Here is an 11,192-nt window from a genome sequence, read left to right as displayed (position 1 = left end):
TGTAATCCATGAAAATCGCAGGAGCATTAGTTAGTCCAAACGGCATAACCGTATACTCATAGTGACCATATCGAGTTCTAAATGCAGTCTTTGGTATATCTGATTCTTTTACTCGAATCTGGTGATAGCCCGATCGTAAATCAATCTTCGAGAACACAGTTGCACTTTTCAACTGATCCATCAAATCATCTATCCGTGGAAGTGGATACTTGTTCTTGATAGTGACTTTATTTACTGTCGGTAATCTACGCAAAGTCTCATTCCACGATCCTTCTTCTTTACTAGCAATACCAGAGCTCCCCAAGGTGATGCACTGGGACGAATAAATTTCTTTCCAAGTAGCTCATCCAACTGCTTCTTTAACTCTGTAAGTTCCAATGGTGACATCTGGTACGGTGCTATGGAAATCGGTCCGGTTCCAGGTACTAGTTCAATGCTGAATTCTATCTCTCGATGAAGAGAAAACTCAGGTATGTCGTCCGGGAAAACATCGGGAAATTCCTTCACCACTCGGATTCGTTCTAAGCTTAATTCACTGTCATTCGAGCTAGCCGCTAACAGAACGTACCCCTCACAATCACTCCCGTCTAAGGTAACTCTTACAGAATTCAGATATAAAGTATGAGACAAAAATGGTTTAATATCTAAACCATTAGATAGAATAACAGCAGTTCTTTCATAGCAATCAAGGAAAACATGATACTTAGATAACCAATCTAATCCTAGAATAACTTCTAAACCACATAGAGGCAAACAGATTAGATCATGTAAAAAAGTCATGTTCCTAATAGTGAATGGTACTTGCAGGCACGCTAAACTGGTCAAAGCATTTTGGGATGTAGGGGTATGGACAATTAGATCAAAGTTCAACTCAGAGAAATCTAGTCCCAACTCACGAGCAACAGTTAAAGAAATAAAGGAATGTGATGCACCCGAATCATACAGTACAGTAAATCGATTTTTAACATAACACTGACCTTGGATTAGGGCGTCTGATTGCATAGCATCATCAGCAGTTATAGCAAACACTCAACCTTGTTGCTGGGTTTGCGTTGGATTCTGAGTAAACCTCTTTGAACAATTCTTAGCCATATGTCCTGGTTCATTACAAATATAACACTTGGATGTTCCAAACAAGCAGGGTCTATTACCATGATCTTTCCCACACTGCCTACATGCAGTATTCACCTGTGCCTATTGGGGTCGTTTACCATTATCCTGCCTTGGTCTACCTCCGTTTCCACCCATAGGGCGAGCAGGAGCATTACCAACTTGTGGATTCCTTCACTGTGGCACACCAGGTGTCTTGAAGTTTATCCTTCGTGGTTGCCAATTATAACTATTGTAGTTCCTTGGTGGAAATCCTTGACGACTTGTTTTAGATGCAATTACCTTCTTAGCACATTCTTCCACTAACTTACACTTATTAACCAGCTCAGCAAAATCTCGTATCTCCAATGGGACTACTGAACTCATCAGATCCTCACGAAGACCCCCTTTCAAACTTTAAGTACTTCCATTCTTCAAAATCAACAGGATTCCCTTGGCAAATCTTGGAGAAACGGCACAAGTCATCAAACTTACGGGCATATTCTGCAATAGTTGTGTTACCCTGTTTTAGCTACATAAGTTCCATTTCCTTAGCGTCACGAGCTGCCCTTGGAAAATACTTCTTATAAAATTCATCCTTAAAAGTATTCCAAGGAACATCGCCTTCATCTTGTTGCAACAGTCGTTGTATCCCCTACCACCAATGCTCAGCTTCTCCTTCCAGCATATAAGTAACGAACTCCACGTGTTGGCCTTCCGGAATATGCTGTGCTTGCATTGATCGTTCGATAGCTCGAAACCAATTGTCAGCATCAGTCGCAACTAGTGTACCTTTAAACTTAGGCGGTTTAACCTTCAGAAAAGTCGCAAGGATCATAGGTCTTTCGAGATGCCCCAAGTTATTCTCATCATTTCCACTATCTTCTCCATGTTCATTCTCATTCCCGTTTCTCACCCCAAGACGTTCAACAGCCCTAGTCGCTGCTACTGCAGCCTCGCGCACTGCCTCAGCCACAGCGTTCATAGTAGTCATAAACGTTTCTTGTTCCCTCTCGTGGTTAACATTAGGAATTCCTTCCCGTACGCCTCGTCTCTGTGAACCCATCGTGGTCCTGTTCACACCAAACAATCATTATTAAGGTGATCAGTCTTAACAATTCAAGTCAAGCGTAAAGATTCCCAGAATGAAAACACAGAGAGAATCATGCAACACATATCACATAGATATCCTATAAGCATGAGACATACAACAGAGTGTGCAATGAAGCACAGTCAGTCCACTCCCCAGGCTCTATTGGAAACAAACTGCTCTGATACCAAATTGTAACGACCCAACTTTCAGTATGCCATGGTCATACAAGAAGCTAAGTGTTACTAACTTATCCTTCCTAATTATTAAATAATATTTAATATATGAGTCTGTTCCTTGTTAGAACGATGCCAATTTTACGAGTAACTTTTTTTTATTCGTTGCGGAGAAGAGATAAAATAATCAAGCATACATTGAGAGTAAAAGGAAAGTAGCATAAAGAAACATAGAAATATAACTGATAATATACATCATATACACTATAACAAAACATGTAGCGTTTACACAAGATCAAGTCAGTTTACATCCTCGTCATCCTACGTAGCTAATATATACACGACACTCATAGGGCCTAGCCCATAAAAAAAGCCGCTAAACTGGCACCCAGGTTAGCCTAACCACTATATAGCTCCTAGCTCTCGGGTGTACTAACACAAGTGAGAGACTAACTAATAGATAATTTCAGACTAGAGTGTCATCAAAAGAATGCCCCTTCTGTTCTCAGACTATATCTATACATGGCCATTCGGAGAATCGCCGTAAGGCTCGTCCATCTCTTCATCCTGCTCTATCTCTATCTTAGGATCCTCCTCTTCCTCATCGTCCGCAGCTACAGCTAAACCCTCGGATCCACCAAAAACACTGCTATCACTATGTAAAAAACCATTCCCGAGCACAGGTCCGTTCGCGTATATAGGGGCTACCCCACCATCTGGTAGTGTCGGCTCATCGGGCTGCGGAAAAGCAAGGATCGGCTCAGGGGGAAAGTCCCACTCTGGTGGTATCACCGGTACGTAGTCACCAGCTAACTCGGGCTCATCAGGAATGATAGGCTCAGGTTCCACCTCATTCAAAGGTTGAGCTGGTATACGGTGCTCAGGATCATCAGGAAAAGGATGTACAGGTGCGTCAGGATGTAACCAGGATAAGGGAAAGTCGTAAGGAGCATCGGGGACAAAATGCGGGCTAGACAGAGGATGTTGAAAAGCTCGATTAGGTAACACATATTGTCTAATACGAGGCTCCAATCCCATGATGAAGTAACTGTGATGTATCGGATCCTCGTAGACATAGGGGTTCTCAAACTCATAGAATATCACGCTCGTCTCCATCTGAGGGGGAAGAAGGGAGAGAAGGGGTAAGAGCTGGGGAGTTCTTAGTAAGGTCGGGGTTGTTAGTTACATTCATTTATTCGATTCTGATTAGCAGATGGATATTAGAATACAGTAAAGTGGTAAACAGTAGTTATAAATAGATAGAAAAACAGAAAATAAAACACAAACAGAAGAACACAAGGAAATAAAGCATAGACATAGCACTCAACCAGACAAACATAAAGAAATAGTTCATACAAAAGAAGGAAAACAACAGAGAATGATGCACGGACAAGCATGATGCATGTCTAGCCCTAGTACAGGCCATGAGCTCATGTGTCGGTTAGCACCTGCATTCCCGACATTTATCCGGTCACGAGTTCACGATTTCCCGGATACGATTTTCCATTCAAATAAATGCGCATATAATTATTAGCAGCTCTATTGAGACAGTCTCTGCTTTCTACTCGCAGGAAATATACTCTTGGGAACGAAAAATTGCTATAGATATACTAGTTTTCCTGCAGAAGCTCTTGGGTTGCTTTAAGCAACAGATAAATAAACATTATCTCTTGGGTTGCATTAAGCAACGAATAAGCAAACAATATCCCTTGGGTTGCCTCAAGCAATAATTAACTTTTCAATAAGTCCTCTGCTCTTAATCTCTTTACTCTGCTCTGATTCCTCTGTTTAACATGTGTATTTTAAGCTTATGTAAATCTCGATATGAATAGTTAGCCTGTTATGTAAATCTCGATATGAATAGTTAGCCTGTCCCAAGTATAGGTTCATTAAGTCTATACTGAAACAGTTTAACTTTTCATATTATACCTAACCCTAGTCGTAACTCAAGGACTAACTATGTTGCCCTAGTTCGTTTGCTAGTCTCTGTCTGTTTTTCTATTGTTAAAACTTTACAGACTTCTTCTTTGTTTTTTTATCTTTTCTTTAGCTTTTATCTTTCTTTTATCTTTGCCTCCCTAATATGTTCTTACCACTCCCTAAGTGTTTTATGAAGGTAATTATGAGATTCTGCGCTTAAAGTTGTCTTTCTAAAGCTTTTCTTTACCTTTTTACCTTTAAAATTCACTTTTTACCCCGGTAACTTTTATTATTTCTACTTTAACCACCCTAACTTTCAGAAATTACCAAATAACCCCTTAAACACCAAAAATTTTACTTCCTTGCCCTTTTAAGGATCTAAAGCCTGTTCTTCATTGTTCTTCATCACACTCAAAGTGTTCTTCATGTTCTTCATAAATTCTTCAGATTCTTTCTCTGTTTTTACACGTTTTTCAGTCTTTTCAGCAACTGATTTTTATCATAATTCATAATAAATTAGCAGCCACTAAAACCCTATCTTTTCTACATGATTTTAACACAAATTGAACTTCAATTTAAGCCTAGGGTTTCGTTTTTTCAGCTGCCCCAAGAACATGAACTTTAAAGCTTGAATTTCATCAAATTTCATCAAAATTTCACCAAATTTTCACCAAGAATCAATCATATAAGCAAACAATTTTTAGCACAGCCAAATCATAAAACATTCACACAAATCAACACAAATAATCAAGATTAATTTCGTGACACCCTACCTGGTTTTGCTGCTCCTAATTCAATCAAACTTTCAGGTGATCCTTAAGCACTTTTTCCTCCTAAATCACACCAAGAAAACACATATTTAACCATGTTTCCTAAGCCAACTCACCTTGATTCCAGCCTTAATAAGTCATATGATCATGTGGAGAAATAAGAGAGGATCATTTTGGTCGGATTGGAATTTTGATTTGAGTTTTAGTTCAACAGAAATCAAGATTTGAAGATTTGGAACTAAGAACTTTTCTCTCTTTTTCTCTCTTGGAAATTTCGGCCACAAGGAGCAAATAAACCAACCTTGGGGTTTTTGGGGGTGTAGGGTGAGTTGTGATTGGTTGGATTGGAGGTGGATTAAAATAATATTAAAATATCTCAGGTGTATAACTATTAAAACTAGGTGTATCGGAACACTTGTGAAAACATCTCTAAAAATTATTTTCTGAGCTACTAGCATAAATGATACTAGTAACATATTTATTATGAGAATAAAATATGTATGATGAGGCCTTAGCATTGCTAAAGTCATCAGAGAGTGCTGGTGCTAAACTGCACCAGTAAATTGTGAACCCGGTTAAACCGATTTTTCGTTTTTAACTAAAACTGACCAGGTAACCTTATAATATTATTCAAGCAGCTTCTAATACTAATATAATGATAATATTACCCTATTATCTCTCTTCTCTCATGAATCGAGTCCGGTTCGTCAAACTGAGACTATTTACGAAAACCCGGATTAAAACTCCTAACCGATACGGTTCAAAAACTATGTTCTTCGTGACTGCGTTATTGGGCTTGCCTCGGAAAAGGTTCTAGTTTAAAGATGACATAATGACAATGAGGATTGAAATACTTGATGATATATTAGAGGTTCTCCCCTTACTGATCCTCCGGAGAAATCCGTACTTTCAGAAAAGATCTCGCGTACTCAAAAATCTGGGTTGTTACAGATTATATGTCATGTATCCAAAGACCAAAACCCATATTATACTCAAGTGTGAGAAGGGATTTCAAGCATGGTTTTATGTTTCCTTTCCCAAGATAATTGAACACTAAGCATTAAGAACAAAATTCCTTCTAGTAAATCAAAGAGAGATGAAGAGAAGAAGAAAAATAAAAACAATCAATCCATTGAAAAACAATAGAGCTCTCTTTCCCAATAGAAAGAGTTAGTGATTCATAACTAAAAGATATTTACAAAAGTTAGAAAGAAAAGAGAGGAAGCTGATGGTGAACAGAGAGGGTCCGAAGACTTCCCCCAATCCAACATGAGTAATTCTATGAAACTAAGGCCTTTATATAGGCTCTCCTAAATTACAAACTTAAATGAAATTAAAAGCAAATTACAATGAAATGAAAATAAACTCTTCTAGACTCTTCTTGTGGCCTTGATTGATTGATAAGTGTGGCTTGAATGAGAGTTGGAGTAGGCTTGATTGAAGGTTGGGGGCTGCAGGAAGAAGTTAGCGTGTGGTTCCAAGTGCCACTCACACTTGAATTTGCCTTTTGGAGTATGATCCACTTTGCAACGTTGAAAATATAGAGTTGGTTGGGCCTCCAAATGATGTCCACTATGAAGTATTATATATTGTTGTAAAGCCTTAGATGTTAGCTTTCCAACGCTTTTGGAATCAACTAATTTGGACCTCTGTAGCTCAAGTTATGTCCATTTGAAGATGAAGAGGTCAGTCTGTCAGGTAGCCTAGCGTGCCACGCCCACTTCTGGCGTGCAACGCCCCATATGTTGTGAAGCTGGCGTGCCACACCTCAATGATGCACCAAAATCTCCTCTCTGGGCATTAGAACTGACGTGCCATGCCCAAAGCTTCAAGTGGCACGCCATAGTGAGATTCTTGAGCTGGCGTGCCACGCCTTCGATACCAAGTGGCACGCCCAGGTTTTGCAATGCTGAAATAATAGCCTTTTTCACCTCTGGTTTTAGCGTCCACCCTAGAGTTTTATATATTGATGGAAAGCTCTTGGATGTCTACTTTCTAATGGCACTAGAATAATCTCATTTGGAGTTGTGTAGCTCAAGATATCTTCATTTTAATGAGAGGAGGTCAAGCTGGCATATGCCCCGGCGTGCCACGCCCACTTCTTGGCGTGCCACGCCCATAGTGGGGCTCAAAATCACTCCTCTGGAACTTAAGCCTGGCGTGCCACGCCAAAAATACCAAGTGGCACACCCTCTTTGACATCTTGGCTTTACAAACTTGGCGTGCCACGCCCAGAGCTCCAAGTGGCACGCCTAATTTTATTTGCTTGTTTTGTGCTATTTTTGCTTCTTTTTCCACTTGAAATTTAACACAAACTATTTCAAAGCAATGTACCACAATATATATCATTTGTTCCATGAAATTGCATTGATTCAATAGGATTGTGTTCATTTTATGGTCCTTTTAGATAGAAAAATGGGTACATGATGCGTAGTCGTCACAAGACCAAACTTAAACTTTGCTTGTCTTTTAGCAAACAAAGAATCATGCAATAGATTTTGACAAACAAAGGTGGGAAGAGTAGCAATATTTATGTTCATGGTTGGCTAGTTTCTTATGCATGCTATAATCACAAAAGAGATTCGAATGATTGATGCTTCTATCTAGCTCATTTTATGAAATATTTTTCTTTATGTTCCTTCCTTGAAACAAGCTTTTCATTCTTTTCTTAGCTTAACTTTTTGGGTGCTTTGCACCATGTGTTGAAAGCTACGACTCTAAATGCATTGTTTTCAAGTATTACCACTTGATATATAAGCACCACAAGCATTTAATTAGAGGACTCTTTATGCTTATTTGTTTCTTTTCTTTATTCTCTAATCATTGATGCTCAGAGCATTGAGCTTTGAGGGAGTACTTTTGCACTTGAGCCTAGCCTTGACTCTAAGTGTTTTGTTTTTAAGCTTTTTGCTTGATACATAAACACCACAAGTACTTAACAAATGAATTGCCATTGGTACTCAGAGCCTTCAGCTTTCTCATTCTTTCCCTTTTCTTTTTCTTGCCTTAGTTGCATTTGCTTCTTCAAGGTTTTTATGATTTCAAAAATTTCATAAAATGTCCTAGATGAAAACTTCGATGAAATAAATTCTAATGCAATTGAGCAATAATAATCATGCTAGCTTCCCAATACTTATAAGCTCATGCTAACTTCTTCTTTAATTACCTTGTTTGTTTATGATCATGAATCTAAATTGCTTTGAACTCACAAAATTCAAGATGGTAATTATGATAACACAGCAACATATTCCAATTCAAAAATCAAGCTATTATTATTTATAAAGAGCAATCACACATGCATACAAGGAAATAGAAGACAATCATGCAATTTAAAAATACTGGAAACAAATAAGAGGAAAAGGAACTTTACCACCTTGTAGTTCATCTTCATTGTTGTTGTCACTTTCCTCCTATACTTTCCCTTCCCACACCAAACTTAGAATGATTACTTGTCCTCAAGCAACAAATAAAACAGTGGTGATGGGATTTATGATGGGTCATGAGTGTCTTTAACAATAAAATGTGAGTAGTACATGTGCTCAAACAAGCAGAGTTAAGGATACAATAAGGGCACAAGAAGTAAAACAAAGCCAATATGATTGCATAACCAAGAGGGCGTTGTTAGATATATTGCATTGAAAAATAAGTGGCACACCAAACTTAGTGTGACACTTTCTCTTGAAATTGATGCAAGTATCCAAAAAGATTGAAAATCAACTTGTTGCATAGCAACACCAAACTTAGAATGCAATCATATGCTAAATTATTGAAAGTAAACAAAGCAAGGAAAGAAACATTACCTACGGTTGGGTTGCCTTCCAACAAGCGCTCTTTTAATGTCATTAGCTTGTCATGTTGTGCTCAACTTTCTTCCTCTTCTTCCAATTTGTCAAGAGGAATGACCTCAAGGGGAGAGAAGAGCCAGTTGATGTCCCCTGTTTTGGCCTCTTCCCAACAAGCTTTCTTTTGTAAATTGCTTGATTTTCCTTGCTTGTTGAGGCAGGGGTTGGATTGTTTACAGTTGACCTTTTCTTCTTCATGAATGTTGTCCTTCATTTCTTGGTCACAATCCTCTTTTTGGTGCTTTTTGTTGATTGCCTTCACTATTTTTATTTCCAGGCTTGGTTGTTTTGTGATGGTTGGAGTTTCTTCTTCATCAAGAGCTTCTTGAAGTGGTGGTTCAATGAACTCACCCTTTATGCAACTCTCTGTTTCATTGGAGTGTGGACTCCCTTGATTGGCTTCCTCCCTTTCTTCTGTATAATTTTGTATTACTTCCTTTGGGAGTAAGCTTGCATGTTCATTTGTCACTTTTAGTAGCCTCTGTGGGTATGGAGCCCTAGGCTTATATACTCTCACAACCTCCACCTTCTTCATTGGAATTTCTCTTGGTACAGGGGCTTCTTTTTCTTATTTTTTCACTTCCTCCTTTTCACCCACCATTTGATCTTCATCCTCTTTGCTTAGCACTCCTCTTCTTGTGGTATTGTATTCTTCCTTTAGCCAAGGAAAGAGAGTGGTTGGATTTTTAGCATAGAATTGTGCTAAGTTTCTCATTTCTTCTTCATGGTCCTTTTTTGCTATCTCCTCTTTTTCTCTAGACTTCTTTTCCCTCTCATCTGCTTCTTTAAAAGATCTTGCAATGTTCTTTATGCAATCTTCAATGAGAAATTATAGCCTAGAAAGTGGATCTAAGGGAGGTTGTGGTGGAGGTTGGTTGGAGTCGTAAGGGCTTTGTGGGTGATGGAATGAGTTTTGTGGACTGTGAATTGAACTGTATGGGTTTGGAAAGGAATTTTGTGCTGAGGCATGCTCAAGTGATGAAGAATTTGGACACGTAAAACTAGGAGGTGAGGTTGGATAATTAAAAAGTGATGGCTCTTGATGAATGGGGTATGAATGAGTGAAATCTCTCTGATTTTGAACTTCCCAACCACAACATGAGTATTAATTACACTCATCAAAATATGGACAATTTTATGGCCCTGGAAAGCACCCCATTTCATGTTCTTGATACTCACACCCACCATGAGTATAATAACATGAATCATTTTATGGTGGTGGAAAGTTTTTCATGAAATTTGATTGATCATTTTGTCTCATTCCTTGGTGATATTCCCAGCCACCATTAGGATAATGACTTGAATCATTTTGTGGTGGTGGGCAATATCCCATATGATATGATTGATTGAAATGTGAGGTAAACTCCATTTAAATTTTGTAAAACACAAACACCAAGAAAAATTAAAATTCCTTATATCAGAGATAAGGAGTTCTTAGTGAGGCAATAACACAAACACCTTAGTAGCAAGAGAGAATAAAAAGAAATTAAATGACAAAACAAAAGAGAAAGGAAAAAAAATGTCTAATCTAGGTAATCATCCAACCGGTAGTTTGTTAATCACAATTCGATCCCCGGCAACGGCACCATAAAACTTGATGACCGGATTTCACTACCGACATATAAAGTGAATCCGTTCTTTTGGCAAGCGCACCAAAATTATCGTCAAGTAATAACCCACAATGGAGTGGGATCGTATCCACAGAAATTAATTGGATTAAGCAAGCAATAGTTGATTAATTATCCTAGTTAGACTATTCATAATTGGGTGATAAGCAACAAGGAATTGTAAATGACATAAAAGTAAAGGAAAGAAATAAAGTGCAAGAAAGTAAATGGCAAGGAAAGTAAAGTACAAGAAAGTAAAGTGCTAAAAATGTAAAGTGCAGAAAATGTAAATAACCACAAAGAAAATAAAAGAAAGATAAAATAAACATTGGGATAAAGAGATATTGCATTCTCCAGATTAATTGATTTCATCTCATCTTCAATCATGCAACTCATTGACCTCTTGGCAATCATGATTGATTGAACACCAATCCCTTGGTGATTCAATCTCTCAAATCTTGATCAATAGCCAATTCCTTGGCCTAATTGCTCATGAGAAGAGATGAAGAATGGTCCCCGATTATACCACACACCCTTATAGGTCTAGGTAGAGGGAGGATTATATGTCACGTATCCAAACACCAAAACCCAGATTCTACTCAAGTGTGAGAAGGGATTTCAAGCATGGTTTCATCTTTCCCTTCCCAAGGTTCCCATGAAACCCAATTGCATTCAATCTCTTTCCCAAGATAACTGAA

The 11,192-nt window shown here is 38.3% G+C and overlaps 1 protein-coding gene across 1 annotated transcript; it reads right to left on the bottom strand.

The window, feature by feature from the left end:
- Positions 1-231: 231 nt before the first annotated feature.
- On the bottom strand, positions 232-1,248 carry LOC110273559 (uncharacterized). Its single transcript, XM_021126737.1, has 2 exons — positions 1,212-1,248; positions 232-992 (listed from the first exon to the last, which is right to left on the bottom strand). The coding sequence occupies exons 1-2, from the start codon at positions 1,246-1,248 to the stop codon at positions 232-234; spliced, it is 798 nt and encodes a 265-aa protein (XP_020982396.1).
- Positions 1,249-11,192: the final 9,944 nt, after the last annotated feature.

The sequence above is a fragment of the Arachis duranensis genome, chromosome 7 (genome assembly GCF_000817695.3).
Source record: "Arachis duranensis cultivar V14167 chromosome 7, aradu.V14167.gnm2.J7QH, whole genome shotgun sequence".
In the NCBI taxonomy this organism is placed as follows: Eukaryota; Viridiplantae; Streptophyta; class Magnoliopsida; order Fabales; family Fabaceae; genus Arachis; species Arachis duranensis.
The sequence above is the reverse complement of the archived record's forward strand: the minus strand, read 5'-3'. Positions and strand labels throughout refer to the sequence as shown.